At 30.1% G+C, this 16,423-nt stretch overlaps 2 protein-coding genes and 1 long non-coding RNA gene across 17 annotated transcripts in view; 2 read left to right on the forward strand and 1 right to left on the reverse strand.

Annotated features, from left to right (window-relative positions):
• The window catches only part of LOC116777265 (coiled-coil domain-containing protein CG32809), a 132,353-nt gene extending 126,051 nt beyond the window's left edge, over nt 1-6,302 (reverse strand). For 6 of the 15 annotated variants that reach the window (XM_061526379.1, XM_061526380.1, XM_061526375.1 and 3 more), the window contains exons 1-2: nt 6,060-6,292; nt 3,082-4,764 (exon numbers count right to left, since the gene is read on the reverse strand). In XM_061526379.1, the coding sequence (XP_061382363.1) occupies nt 3,082-4,747 (1,666 nt within the window). In that variant the 5' untranslated portion in view covers nt 4,748-4,764; nt 6,060-6,292. Of the gene's footprint in view, nt 1-3,081; nt 4,765-6,059 lie in introns of all 15 variants that reach the window. The other 9 variants (XR_009753431.1, XM_061526384.1, XM_061526381.1 and 6 more) reach the window with 4 other exon arrangements.
• An 872-nt stretch (nt 6,303-7,174) lies between these two features.
• LOC116777271 (solute carrier family 35 member B1 homolog) lies at nt 7,175-11,250 on the forward strand. Its single transcript, XM_032670724.2, has 7 exons — nt 7,175-7,557; nt 7,713-7,835; nt 7,926-8,156; nt 8,401-8,462; nt 8,694-8,841; nt 9,116-9,251; nt 10,408-11,250. Exons 1-7 carry the CDS (start codon nt 7,366-7,368, stop codon nt 10,473-10,475), a joined length of 960 nt encoding a protein of 319 aa, XP_032526615.1. The 5' UTR covers nt 7,175-7,365; the 3' UTR covers nt 10,476-11,250.
• A 3,256-nt stretch (nt 11,251-14,506) lies between these two features.
• Nucleotides 14,507-16,002, forward strand: LOC133319989 (uncharacterized). The gene is made up of 2 exons (XR_009753465.1): nt 14,507-15,255; nt 15,678-16,002. It is a non-coding gene; the product is annotated as an uncharacterized LOC133319989 (long non-coding RNA).
• Nucleotides 16,003-16,423: the final 421 nt, after the last annotated feature.

Raw genomic sequence — 16,423 nt, forward strand, 5'->3', positions numbered from 1 at the left:
CATGTAAATTGTAGATATCAATAGTGATTAAAAAAATATGTACCAAAAGTTATGGGAATATTTAACTTCATTTAATTTGATATTTGATAACAATTATCTGGTTTGAACTAGATTCTGTCTGACTTGGATTGTAATTACGCAAACAATTTTTGAAATTAATACATAGTTCAATCAATAAAATAATTTATATGTGCTATATATACAGATATAAAGTGTTATATAATCTAATAACGAAGTAAGTCTCTTAGTCTTGCTGTCTGTATTTTAGCTAGCTGTAATCGCAGACATTCAATTTAGGTATTATTCATCTTCGTAACAAGAAAAAGGAGTTATTAATTCAAAATTACTTTCTACCGAAGAGACGCCTTTAGCTTCTTTTCGCAAATAAATGTCTAAACTGTTAATAAACAATGAGTATACCCAACAAGTTATTTACGTAAGAAACTCCTGGCTGTGAACTACTGTGAAGCGTAGGATGTGTAGTTTAGGTACAACTAATCTATAATTCGCCGGCCAATTAAATCTTAATTAGTTCATGCGTCTAACTTTGATAGAAACTGTACAATATGTATACAACATGACGAACAACCGCTCCTGTTAGCTCAGAACAGGGTTGACAAACAACGTATAATTCTCATGAGCCGTATAAAACATTTCAGCTTAAACAAAAACCATCCGCAGCCCGATTTAAATATGCAAATTATGCTTGGTTTGTACGTCAGCCACACAAATCAAATAAATTATAAAGGTGAACAGAATTATGCACGATTCTAGTGATTGTTTTACCCCTATCTGTATATTAAATAAATGAAATTTAACCGTAATACGGTAAAGATAGGTTTTTGTTTTAATTAATCAATTCAACTTCTTAAATGAATTTAAGTTAATGACTTTATTTAAATTTGTTTTTTAAGTTTACAGAATTTTCACTTTTCAGTCAATGTTATACTGTAGGTAAGTTTTGATAAATGTTGTATGATCCTCCTACAATAAATTTCGTTGCTTCCGAATGAAAAATCTTCCGTTAATTTCTTTGATATTACTCAAATTATTTTTTTATGCTTTTAGAAATAGGATGTTTTCAACTTTAAGTTTCTTATATTCCGCTCTCGTTGCTTTCGTTTAAATTTTTCAACAAATATCACCAGAACTAATTCTCAGTATATTTATTTGATGCACGTTTCACATAATATTTTAAAAAATATAATCGCAAGTCAGTAATAGTTTAATACTTGTCTACGCGAAGTCTGAGATAATTTAAAAGTCTTGGATTTAAAAAAAATCGAAAACTATATGTGCACGTTGAAAACGGTTCAGTAGTTGCTTTTAATAAAATCTATGTTAATATTGAGTCCCCCATTGAATACAAATCATACTGTAATCAATAGTACTGAAAAACTTTGTTTGAAACTGCCTTATAAGGTTCAGTTTAACTTAATAATGGCACTTGATTTTCTATTGCGTCCCAAAACTTTGTCGTTCCTCTCAATGAATTCTGCAGCCTGTATTGTCTTCTTAATATCTGCATTGTTACAAATTTTAAATTATTCTCTTAATTATTTATATGAAAATATTAAAACCGTATTCTACATAGTACATTAATACAACTATATCTGATTATTTATATGTTTCCATGTTTTTATATAATCAAGGATACATATAAGTCATTCTAGCATATTGACGTTGAATGACAACGTGGTGTTTTTAATACACAAATTGACTATGTTCCCTGAGGTATAATTAAAACGGAATTCATGCAAATTTATAGTAAGCTTCAGTATTATGCAAATCGCAGCCATCGAGTTCTAAACTTATATCATCTGTTAACTCTGATAACTTTAAATAAATACGTTGTGTAATGTTATTTACGATACCATGTCAGATGTGATTAATGCATTTATTTATAAAAAAATTGCATTTCAACATAATATGAAGTTGTTTTATTTATAAATGATATTTGTTAAAAAAAATATATAACAAGAATTTGAATAAACTTCTCTCTAACATAATTTTAGCGTAAGTAGTATTGATATATAAATATATTATATTATATGGCCATAGTGGATTTATTTTTATCAAATATGAAATTATCATAATTTTATTTGTCGTGAGTTATATTACCTTATTCGTAATTTTTTTGACACAACTAATATACAAGTAAATAAAATTTTATCTGTCCGTCTGTTTGTTGAGTGTCTGAAAGAGCTGTAACGATTTTGACGACACTTTGACCGGCAGATATCTGAAGGAAGGAGTAACTTAGTCTACTGTTATTATAGAATCTTTATTTATTTTATTAATATAAATAACAAAAAAATTAAAATTCCCCGAGGAGATACCGCAACAACGACTAGTTTTAAATAAATACTCCAACTGAAGTTTTACCAACACCTTTAAATTGCCTAATAAATTAAGTCTAGACACTCAAAGTAAACATTTTAAACCTCTTTTCTGTTTATTATGATGCAACACTTTCCCCTTTAGAGACACGTTTTATTCCACTCGCACTATACATTTTATTTCCTACTGTTTATCAGTCAAGGTAAACTATTCTAACTTCTAACTGGTATAAAGGTCACGAGGGTCAGGTTCGTTTCAGGATAAATAGGAAGAACGTTCGTTAGTTTGTGCCAGCACTTTCCTTCTCTAACTCAGGTATTTAATATTGTTTTGAATTTCATCAGTATTTTTATTTATAAACTGTTTCCTGGTTTTATTATTACGTATAATATGCGTTTGACAAATTTTTAGATTTAGCCGAAGACAAAAAAAAAATCTTCTTGTTGTTATAAAAATGTCAAGGGTGTAAGACAGTTATACTCATACTGTGTGATTGTCTTAAGGTATGTTAATCTATATAAGTATATATAGCATAGCTTCTCAGTTCGCTGCAAACTAGTAAGTGACTCTGTATAAAAGTATATCGCCCATACAATTTCCTTTTTACACTTAATAGATCGCTAAACGGAAGCTATTCTTGATGATTTAATAGTAACTTTAAATATGTACAACTGTTAAAGTGTAACAGTAGTTAAACTTTTCTTTTGTTATCATCTTAATAAGAAGAATATCATTACTCACCTCGCCTTCCGTTGTTCTGCATTATCCTCTGAATTTCACCAGCCTCGGAGCCGCTCTCAGATTCTGAACAGATTGAATGAGGTCCGCCCATAACTTTAACAGTGTTCCTGTTATTAGACACTAGTCTGTGATTTTTGTTTGCACTAACTGCACTACTAGTACGAATTGGTGGCCGCGGGGGTTCCTTATGCCCCAATTCTGGCGACGTCACATCCCTTCTTTGTGTTCCTGAATTGAAAACTGTCCCACGGTACATCGGATTGTCAAAACTAACTCGCTTGGACTGTTGCAGAACAACAGGATCGCGTGTCAGTGAACCGCGATCGAATATTTTAGTTTTTACAATCTGCTGTGAAGGTTCCTGATGACGGTACACTATGTGGGGATCTCTTCTGACCGTTTTATTAGTAATGAAAGAATCCGTCCTCCGCTCCATAGCACCTCTCGTAAATGGTGAAGAATATATGGCTTGGTTTATTTCGTTTCCTCTCGGCAGACTGCAGCTTCTTGGATCTGTTACAAATGATGTCGGCGTACTGCAATTTGACGTGGAATATGTCGGTTGACTTGATCGGGGCATTCTCATGTTGTTGTTTATTGATTGTTTCAAAAGATATTCATCCTCCTTTAGTTTCATTTCAACAATTTTATGCCAGTAAAAAGCTTCCACTTGCTTCCGGGTCTTTTCTTTTGTCATCGTATCACCTATTCTTACATTTTCATTTGATGATTTAGAAGAACCATGAAGGAGCATGGGTGACGGAGTAAACTTATTGCGAGAGCTGCATCTGCTTACCGAATTTCTTCTTTCCTCTGCTTCTATCATCGTTTTTCTAACTTGTTCGTAAGGTGAACTAGTTGCAGGCATGTTTGGTATCTTATTATTTACAGCAACTGGTGTAGAAGGTGCTGAATAATTGTATGGTTTTTCGAAATTTTTACAAGGTTGTTTATTATAGTTTCCGTTGCTTTTAAGTTTCTCTTTATCAAGCGATAAGCTCCGCGCCCTCGTCGGTTGTATTGTTCTGACCTCAGCTTCCTTCTTTGGTGAAATCAGAAACCTTGTGCTGACTTTTTTTATTTCCGCGCCTACCGACGCCGGATTGATCTGAGAACGAGATGCTTCATAGATTTCCGTTTCATTAATTGGCTTAATGTCTTTAAGTTTCTCTAAAGAATGATAGTAGACGTCAGGGTATGGATTGTTTCTCAACGTATTTGACACTGTGTTGAGTGGCGTATGTAATTGTACCTCATTCATCAACCTTGGCGGTACTTGTGGCCTTGCTATATATTTGTAATCGTTTCGATCACTCGTTATTGTTACAACTTGTGTATTTTCATGTTGCGGAGTAACGTTTTCTGACACTAATGTGCTGCTGGATGAATGGTTATTTGGGTAGTTGCTTACATTCTGCTGACGAGATACCGTGGAAAGGTTTTCATAGACACGATCATCATCTTCCTCCACTGTATTATGTGCCTCATGCTTCTGTAAGACGGATCTCGGGTTCTGATATTGATTGTCCCTACTGGTGCCACTTTTTGTACTAACTTTTTTTGATACGTGAGTATCGTTTATAGATTTCTGTTTGTTTTTATTTGAAAAGAACAACATTGGAAACAATTTTCTGAAACTGTCTCGTTTTTTATTATTATCTGCCATGTTGAAAACAATTTTATCTGAAAAAATATACAGATATATTTTAGACAACCATCTTATAATATGTTGAACGGAATTATCTAAACTATATACGTTTAAACATAATAATATTGATACTGATAACGGACAACGGTTGGAGGATAAGCACTTATATCTTATCAGTTATAAGTTATGGGCGATTGATATTACTGTATGATATACAGTAATATCAATCGCAAAATGTACACGATACATTTGCTTGCCAACGGTAATAACAACGCGATGTACGGAATTCAACCGTAATATGTACTGATGAGTAAGTAGTATAAAACATTTTAAACAAATTTGCTCATATAGTTTTATTGCAAATTTGTTTCTGAAGGTGTAATACCGAAATGAGTGCACACGGCTACATATTTTTAAACTCTTCAGTATTTCAGATTCGTTTTTTTCTAAACATTTTGTCTGGAATTTAGTATTAATGAGCCGAATTATGCAAGAAAATTATTGCCATATATAATATTGATTATTCAATGCACGCAATGTGTAGGTACTTAATTACGGGGAACATTAATTAAAAACTCTTTTTACTCGCATGACAATCGTGTTAATAATGTAGCATTATTATAGCACGTTAATAATTTAATGATATATAAAAGATATTTATTATATTTCAATGAATAAATCGATAATAATCAATGGGTTGGTATTACAGTCTACCCATTATAATATTTTTCCAATTTCTATAGTAACACTATGTTATAATTGTCCTTTTTTTAAATTTATTTTTATATTTCAAACTACAGCCAGGAATTTCTCATTAAAGTATTTTGTAAATGCAAAATAGTTTACTAACTTTTCGAGTGTTGCGAAATAATAACAGAATTAAGTTTGTTTTCTAATACAATTTAAATATATATACATTAAGTTGTGAATCTTCATTCAGCATTATACTTTCTTGTAATAAATACAAAATATTGCGGATGTAATTTTGTTCATATGCATAAGTTTGTATTATAATTATACTCATTGGTTCATAGCAGAACTTATAAATACAACATAATGCAGATAAATTATTTCGGCTAATAAAAACATTACTTCAATGAAATAATAAACACACAACATTAATAAATATAAGATTTCGTACTAATCTTTACATACCTATAAAGACACACTTAACTACAACCAATGAGTCATATCGATAAATAGCGTAATCGACTCGAGCCGAGTCTCGTTAAATTTGCCGCAATTATTGCTTTGTCTAACACACATTGACAGTTTACTATTGCAAACTTCTCAAGCTTTAGTTAAAGAATAATAGTTGTAAGATTATTACCGTATAGACCATATCTTATGATCTGTCAGTCCGAATACACGAACAACACATATTTTTGGCAACTTAACATGTAAGAACATAAAAATTTAAAGAAACTACAAAATTTCATCACAGATTTACAAATTGAAAAACACGTTTATAAGATTTAAGAACTAAAAATATATTCACTCCTAAGTACTTATAAGAACATTACTTCATAACTGGCAATAGGAATTCATACTAAAACATAACTCTATCAATATGAAATAACCTTTTCTATCATCATAGCTCTAACTTGTTTTCGTTAAGTTTGAAGGCCATTACCTTAATAATATAAGGCTTTTGTATATGAACATAGAGTTCGTTTTCTGCACAAACTTTACCACACGTTCCATTCCACGAAAAAACTTTAATGACACTGCGCAGATTATCTCGACAATCTTGAGCTTAACATAAATTGTGATTTCTTCAAGATTTTACCTTTATTGTGTCGTAAATTGTTGTGTTAGAAATATTTTTGTGTTCATAATTTTGTTATGTTAATGTCTTAGGACATCACTTATAAATCCGAGTTATTATTTAATTCCTACAAAAATTTAATAATTACTTTTTAATAGCTTCAAATATTATGCAGCTGATTGAGTTTTAAAAAGATGTTTTTCGTAATTTAGATTATAATTAAGGATGACATTAAGCAAACATAGGTATATATTTTACATTATTTACAAGTATCTTTGCATTTGGAATACAAATCAAAGCAGAAAATTCATTTTAACCTAAAATGTTCCCAGTTAAATAAATAAATGTTAATGCATATATGTAAATGTTAATGGTAAATATTAAAAACTTGACGATTGTTTGTTTCCAATGTTCATGTTTCCATTTGAACATCAATAGTGTTTATTAATAAAAAAAAAATGTTTTTATAATGTTATTATTATTGAAAAGGAAATCTTTATATATAATTGGAGGAAAGTTTTTTAAATATAATTTATAAATTTGAGTACTTGTAAGATTTGTGTAATTAAAACAAATTAAATAACAATCTTTTATAAAAACCAGAAACAATCGCATATTTTACGTGAAACGAAACGATTATAAGTTTAACGTTTGACGTTTACGAAGTTCAAGTGTACGTGTATTTTTTGTATTTGTTACCAGAACTTGCTTTCGTTTTTAATAATTTGGAATTGAAACACGTGTCGTTTTCAGTAAAAAATGTTGTGTTGGATTAATCCGCTTCCTTAAATTTGGTTTCTTAGTAATAAATTCGTTAGTAATTTATTTAATTTATAGGGTTTTTAACGGTTCTAAATCACTATCAATAATGGCCAAAAATAAGAGTGAAATTAGGTTTATTTTCTATGCTGTTTCAATATTCATTTGCTATTTTATATTTGGGATGTTGCAAGAAAAAATAAATAGAGGAAAATATGGGAACAACGAAAGATTTACGTGCACCTTGTCACTTGTTTTGATAACTTGTTTGGTGAATTATATATTTGCTAAGATATTAATGGTAAGATTTAATGTTGTATATCTAATACAATTTATCCCTGACTTAGTATAACATACTATCTAACCAGAAGACACCTTACCCATATGTTCTAAATGTATTAGTGGGGTTTTACTGTGTTATTTTTATGTTATATATATTATATTAATATTTTACAGTTATCTTGGAAGCATGAAAAAGACACAACAAGAACAGCATATTACTTCTCTTCAGCATTGACATACTTGCTGGGAATGGTTACATCAAACATGGCATTGCAATGGGTAAATTACCCAACACAGGTATGTATAAAATAAATTTTTCAAAAATTACATTAATGCTAATAAAATACCTATTCTGTTTTCTGACAAAATTTCACAATAAAATTTCAGGTAGTTGGCAAAGCTGCAAAGCCTATCCCTGTTATGATACTAGGAGTCTTGATTGGAAGAAAGGTGTATCCGATAAAAAAGTATTTCTTCGTTTTTCTAATAGTTTCTGGAGTTGTCCTGTTTATGTTTAAAGATCAGGCCAAAAATGCAAATGACCATCAGCAGTTTGGAATTGGTGAAATATTGATTCTTTTATCTCTGACAATGGATGGATTGACAGGCGCCGTGCAGGTGAGATAAAAATCTCTCCATTATATGCTATCCATATTGTTGACATTTATTCTACATAGATAAAAAAATTCTCTGAATAAAATTGGAACTTTTCATACTAAATGGATTTAAAACTCTAACTATTTCTTCTAGAGCAACTATTTCTTCTGGAGCAACTATTTCTTCTGGAGCAACTATTTCTTCCAGAGTGAGCTTTATGAAGAATTTACAATAAATCTTATTTATGACTTTATTTAACTTTCAGGAGAGAATTAAGAGTGAATCTTCTCCCACAGCGTATGCTATGATGTTAAACACAAATTGGTGGTATGTGATAGTTATTTTTTCAATACCAAATAATTTTGTCTTAAATATTTATGTTCACATATGATTGCGAATTTTATGAATCTATTGGTTTAAGCTTGCTGTATGTTGCAAAAATGCCGAAGCAATTGATGGCTAATATTGGTTAATTACTGCGAAGTAATTTAAAATATCTCTAATTTTGCCAACCCATCATAGAGTTGTATTAACCCAAAATATTTGACTCATTTTCAGGTCGACCATAATAGTTTCGATTGGTGTTGTTTTAAGTGGAGAGATATTCAAGTTTATATCATTTGTTACTATACATCCTGAAATTATAATATATTTGACTGGCTTCGCCTTCACTGGTGCTTTGGGACAACTGTTTATTTTTTATATGGTGAGTAATTTAAATAGGATCTTGTTATATATACTTTATTATATATAATAAGTTTAAAAAGATTTTAACTATTAAGAGGCTTTGCTTTTAATTAATTGAATTTAATATTAGCACTAACTTGAAGGTTTATATTGTTACTTACATTGCTAGTACTGCAATTTTTTATATTTATAGGTTAATGTCTTTTTTTTTATTTTTTTTATATCTATCTATGTACCGTACTGTATCGAATAGAAAATCTTTATGAATATTTTACTAATTAAATGAATTCTAGGTGTCCGAATTTGGCCCACTGCCATGCTCTGTAGTTACCACAACAAGGAAGTTCTTCACAGTTTTGGCATCGGTTATTATATTTGGAAACGTACTCTACCCTAGACAGTGGCTCGGAACTATTCTAGTATTTTCTGGTGAGTGTGACATTATTGTTAAGTGTTACAATATGTTATATTTTAGTGTAATTTCATTTTCCTATGTGTTATTAGGTAACATATTTTACACTTGTTAGAGATTTATGTTAAAACTACTTAGCATGTCAAAAAAAATAAGAATGTCTGCTTAGGAAGTATTTTATACAAATAAAAATGTAAAAAGTCCATGTCTTATACTTAGAGTAGTCATAAAGTTACCATTTTTTGTACTTTAAATGGTTAGGGCCTGGAGAAACAAAGTTCTCTTGTACAAATCTTGAAGTAGGAAAGTTATAAGTTGAAAGTAAAGTAAAAGGTAATTGATAGAGAAGTGCAGACAATTATGTAGCACAGAGAGGTGTAAATGAACCAGATCTCACAGTATATACGCTCTTGAAGTATGAATTGTAGGCCTCTCACGATTGGATCCGCTAATACATAGGATACAGCTGCGCTCGCGTCACTCCTTTGTCAGAAAAATCAAGCTATTGCGTTACAAAATGGACGTTTTAATATACAGCTTTATTTCTCCTATGATTTTTATTACCATGTGTACATCCAAAGAATATAACAGCGACACAGCAGTCAAAGAAAAGAGTGCCACATTAAAAGAGCTACCTCAGCACTTTCAGTTTGTTATGCGACCAAAAATTTTAGCTTTAAACAAATTTGAAAAGAGAGTAGGTGTGATCTATATTCTACAATAACTTCATGTCTCGTAAAGAGGTGATAAAGAGCTACTGAACATCTTGTCAGCTCTGGCCTAGCAGTTAGCACTATTGCCCTATAAGGCAATAATTAAAGCCGTTCTAAGTAGTGTAGTTCTTGTATAGCATGACACCAAGGTTAAAGTATGTGTTTGTGCAGAATAGTTATTCTTAACTATTTATATTAATAAATATATATAAAATTTCTGAAATAGAAATTCTTAAGTTATTCAGTATGTACCTAAAGTACAAATCTAAGCAAGAATCAACAGACATATAGACGGACAAACAAATGTTTTATTTTTTGCTAGTACATGTATGGTGAATAAACCCATATGGATTTATATATATAACTTATTTTTTATTACTTACAGACAAACCGTATTTATGTACACGTATATAAAATATGACAACACTGTTATTAATGTTCTTGCAACTGTTTGTTTCAGGATTATTTTTGGACATATATTACAGCAAGGGAAAAAGTCAGCCGACTAAGAGGGAACTGAATAAATGAGAACCAATATCAGCCGATGGCGACTCCATAGTGTAATCTACTGAACATTATTTGTGACAGTGTTTTGTATTTTTGTATATCAGACAATATCAAATTTTAATGCTATAGTTGAATTTGACCTACCATTAACATAGGATAATTTATCTGGCTCCCAGATACAACTATTATTTAAATGATTTTTATTAAGTAATATAATTTTCTGATGACATATTTGTGTCGTATGAGTAAAATTGAACGTTTTTTTGTCTACATTAATATTGTATTACTGGCGCATCAATTGCCTAGCTCTTACATTGAGATTGTATAATGTAGATTAATAACATTAATAGCATGTAATAATTATGTGTAAATGTATGTTTCTTTATTCACATGGATTTAATTTGATTCATTCAAGTTCTGTTGCTTTAAGAAAACTTTAATTTTCACTCATTTTATTAACTTTTTTTTTAGTAATATCAGTCCAAAAGTGAAAAAGCCTCTTTCTAAAATGATATACGGTATTGGGACTATGCTGACTCAATTCAGATCTTCATGTGTGCCAATTTGACTGTTTAATGATGATTGTCGCGTAGGAGCTTTTAACATTTTATAAAATTTAATTTATCAAAGTTTCTTTAAATAAGGAAATTAAATGAAAATTTGAAAAAATAGTATTACATGGCGACATGCGATAGATGTTAATAATCACGAAAGTGAGTCACTAAAAAAAAAATATTTAATATAACAATAAATATTATATTGTAGTTAATTTTCTTTATTATATGTGAAGCCTTTATTTTATTTTTTTTATTTATAGCCCGTTTCATAATGAAAATGTTCTATTTATGTTACAAATCCTCTTAGTATCTGTCTAAATTTCATATTATGATCACTAGTAAATTTAAAATGATTTAATTTTCCCTATTATTTCTCATTAACAGATAAATTGGAATTTTTTGAAAGCAGGAAATATGTTCAATCATTTGTTATGAATATTTAATTATCTTAAGTTGAATTTAATGATTACTTGCCCGTAAAGAATATAACATTGTCTGATGAGTGGCAAATAATTATAAATGTATATATATATATATATACATATGTATCACATGAAAATGAATTGATTGTTTTTATGTATTATAGATAACTTAAGAATATAAGATATAAATATCTATCTTCGACATGTCTTCGTCCGCACAGACTTGAATACATTTATCTTGTTATTATCATAAAGACTAAAGAGCGGAACTTTAGAACCTTTGCTAATTTAAAATGGGTCTTAAAATAATATTTTTTAACCAACTATTTAGCAGTTAGTACCAAAGATTTTAAAGTATCCCCTAATTACCATTTTTATTTCATTTTCCGTACATTAATCATATATTAAAGTAAAATTTTAAGCATTGGCTCCATCTTTGTAAATTTTAAGTGAATTTGTTCCCAAATGTCGACAAGATGCAGTAGCGCTATCTGTTGTAAAAACTATGTAACTAAGTTTTTGTGACCTTATATAGGTTACATTAATCGTGGAGTCTTTTAATGTAACTGTAATTTAATATTGAGGCTAAGCTAATGGAGAACTAAGCTTCACGAGGCAGGACGTTGTTAATCAACTGTAGGATGCATTTAGTTTGAAAATAAATGAACGGAATCAGATTATTTGGTGTCTTGTATTGGAGAGCATGTTTCAACGATACAAATAAGAAATGTGTAGATAAAATCCGCTTGAATTGTATTTACATTTGATAGTATAAGATTATATACATTGTTCTATCCCTAAGAATAAGATTAACCGGTGATTTTTAAAGAATGTTTGTACAGGCCTATAGAATTATTCACTACCAGTAAGACTAGGTGCATTCCATAACGGTACGAGTGGATAAGTTTGTTTCATCAGAATGTGTAAATAAATGAGACGCAGATATCGGGTTTTAAGTGATTTCTAAAGACGTTATCTTGTTTCAATATTACAAATTAGCGATTTTAAAAGAAACTTTTCAACTGTCATTCAAATCCTAGGAACTATATGATACATATTAATGGTAATAACTTGAAATCATTTGGATGCACATTAAATTTGCGCATTAGAGTATTTGCGCATAAAAATATTGAGATAGTTTTTTTTTTATTTATGTAAGTATCGTAGTTTTTTATAATGATAATATATACAAATAAATGATACCTTTTCAAATATAACACGTCGTTTTTTTACATTTCACCCGACTTTCCGACTATTTTTCAACAATAGATTTTTTTTATGTTATGGCTTCCTTTACGACGGAATTATGGAATATTCTATAATTCCAGTAATATAATGAATACTGTGTGGAGAAAGCACCAAGGAGTCAACGTTGTTAATGGACACGAGACGAATGTCGTGTCGCCTGTCAGATGTCGTGTCGCCTGTCAGATATCGTGTCGCCTGCCAGTTTTCGTGTCGCCTGTCAGATATCGTGTCGCCTGTCAGATATCGTGTCGCCTGTCAGATATCGTGTCGCCTGTCAGATATCGTGTCGCCTGTCAGATATCGTGTCGCCTGTCAGATATCGTGTCGCCTGTCAGATATCGTGTCGCCTGACAGATATCGTGTCGCCTGTCAGACATCGTGTCGCCTGTCAGACATCGTGTCGCCTGTCAGATATCGTGTCGCCTGACAGATATCGTGTCGCCTGTCAGATATCGTGTCGCCTGACAGATATCGTGTCGCCTGTCAGATATAATGTCGCCTGTCAGATATCGTGTCTCTTGCCAGTTGCTCCTATTTATGTCACTTGCTGCCAATAACTTCTCGATTGTCTCGAGTACTGCTTTGTATGCAAGCAGAATATTTTAAAACATGGTTCATCGTCATTATAGCAGACTAATGTTTGCAGAAAAAGTGGTTTCCTTCATGCCTGAGATCCAAGTCACAAAAACTAAATAATAATAAAATATTAACTGTTAGAGGTTATTAAAAGGTGCTATTTCCCCGATTCGAAATAGCTTTTTTGCACTGATAGATATCAATGTGATTGTTTATTATAAACAATTGCAGCATATATGCCTAGTATATGCTGTTATCACTATTTCCATATATAGTGGTGTTTATTAAGACGTTTTACTAAACTATTCAAGGTTTTCAATTATTTGGCTATCCCGTTCATGTAGTATCTTCCTTTTACAGAAGATTAATGTCAAGTAGTTGCTGTGTTACGAGTCTATTACCTACAAATTGTTATTTTGAGCGGTCTGTATAAATACATAAAGGAGAATTTATATACTATGTATGTATTTTGTAATGAAGTGAATATTTTAGATTATTTATTTTGCCAGTACCATAGTAGGTAGTACTGGTTAGCTTAAGTGTACTGCGTGTCCTGTCTATATACAATTAAAGAGCTTTGTGTGCGTTTCGTAGTGAAAGCGAACAATAATTTTGTAGGGGATTAAAAAAAAAAGATAAATTTTGAAAAATCCATTAAATTATAACTTAGGGCCTCAAAAATTTGGCGTTACGGTTCTTGATAAGCTACAATGAAAGTATTTTCATATTTTAAATTTGAATCGTTGGATGACAAGTGCTCATTGAATTTTATACAGTAATAATTCAACATTCTTATAAATTCTCATCGATATTTTAAAGGAAACTATGATTATTTGTGTAAGACTATTCCTAACTAATATTGTATCATTTGACTTTGTTTCATACTTAAATATATTTTATTCTATTCCATAGGGACCTTTATGAGTTAAAATTATCTAAATTGTACAGGTTTTTTTTGGGGATATTGATTTTTGGAATTTTATAGGTATTAGTAGGACGATAGGAAAAAAATCTAAGCTTGAACATGTTCAATTCTATACTTGGAATCTTGATTATTATATAATATATAATTGTAAAAGTGTTTTATATGATCCAATTTACTCTTCTGACTGAACCATTTGAGCAGTTCATATGAAAACAGTTCGTATGGGAAAACTTACGGTACATTAAAAATTTCTTGTGTTTTTGGTTTTTTTATATTTATTTAACATCAATAAGATTCAAAAATTATATTTTAATACATTTTCAATACACAGCATAAACACAGCATCACATTTCAATATTCATTAATATCACATCACTCTGAAGCACCCTGAGTTCATCCTAATACATTTAATACAGAATAACTTTGAAGATTTGATAAGAGACTGGGTGTGATCTATATTCTACAATAACTTCATGTCTCGTAAAGAGGTGATAAAGAGCTACTGAACATCTTGTCAGCTCTGGCCTAGCAGTTAGCACTATTGCCCTATAAGGCAATAATTAAAGCCGTTCTAAGTAGTGTAGTTCTTGTATAGCATGACAGCAAGGTTAAATTAATCACTGTGTATAACACTATAGCATATTATAGTAACAACTAGCGGTGGCCGAGAATGTGTTTGTGCAGAATAGTTATTCTTTATTATTTATATTGATAAATATATATAAAATTTCTGAAATAGAAATTCTTAAGTTATTCAGTATGTACCTAAAGTACAAATCTAAGCAAGAATCAACAGACATATAGACGGACAAACAAATGTTGTATTTATTGCTAGTACATGTACGGTGAATAAACCCATATGGATTTATAAATATATCTTATTTTTTATTACTTACAGACAAACCGTATTTATGTACACGTATATAAAATATGACAACACTGTTATTAATGTTCTTGCAACTGTTTATTTCAGGATTATTTTTGGACATATATTACAGCAAGGGAAAAAGTCAGCCGACTAAGAGGGAACTGAATAAATGAGAACCAATATCAGCCGATGGCGACTCCATAGTGTAATCTACTGAACATTATTTGTGACAGTGTTTTGTATTTTTGTATATCAGACAATATCAAATTTTAATGCTATAGTTGAATTTGGCCTACCATTAACATAGGATAATTTATCTGGCTCCCAGATACAACTATTATTTAAATGATTTTTATTAAGTAATATAATTTTCTGATGACAAACATATTTGTGTCGTATGAGTAAAATTGAACGTTTTTTTATCTACATTAATATTGTATTACTGGCGCATCAATTGCCTAGCTCTTACATTGAGATTGTATAATGTAGTTTATTAATTTTAATAGCATGTAATAATTATGTGTAAATGTATGTTTCTTTATTCACATGGATTTAATTTGATTCATTCAAGTTCTGTTGCTTTAAGAAAACTTTAATTTTCACTCATTTTATTCGCTTTTTTTTAAGTAACATCAGTCCAAAAGTGAAAGAGCCTTTTTCCAAAATGATATATGGTATTGGGACTATGCTGACTCAATTAAGATCTTCCTGTGTGCCAATTTGACTGTTTAATGATGATTATCGCGCAGGAGCTTTTAACATTTTATAAAATTTAATTTATCAAAGTTTCTTTAAATAAGGAAATTAAATGAAAATTTGAAAAAAAAGTATTACATGGCGACATGCGATAGATGTTAATAATCACGAAAGTGAGTCACTAAAAAAAAATTATTTAATATAACAATAAATATTATATTGTAGTTAATTTTCTTTATTATATGTGAAGCCTTTATTTTATTTTTTTTATTTATAGCCCGTTTCATAATGAAAATGTTCTATTTATGTTACAAATCCTCTTAGTATCTGTCTAAATTTCATATTATGATCACTAGTATTAGTTATTATCATAAAGACTAAAGAGCGGAACCTTTGCTAATTTAAAATGGGTCTTAAAATAATATTTTTTAACCATCTATTTAGCAGTTAGTACCAAAGATTTTAAAGTATCCCCTAATTACCATTTTTATTTCATTTTCCGTACATTAATCATATATTAAAGTAAAATTTTAAGCATTGGCTCCATCTTTGTAAATTTTAAGTGAATTTGTTCCCGAATGTCGACAAGATGCAGTAGCGCTATCTGTTGTAAAAACTATGTAACTAAGTTTTTGTGACCTTATATATGTTACATTAATCGTGGAGTCTTTTAATGT

Source organism: Danaus plexippus, chromosome Z (assembly GCF_018135715.1).
Source record: "Danaus plexippus chromosome Z, MEX_DaPlex, whole genome shotgun sequence".
In the NCBI taxonomy this organism is placed as follows: Eukaryota; Metazoa; Arthropoda; class Insecta; order Lepidoptera; family Nymphalidae; genus Danaus; species Danaus plexippus.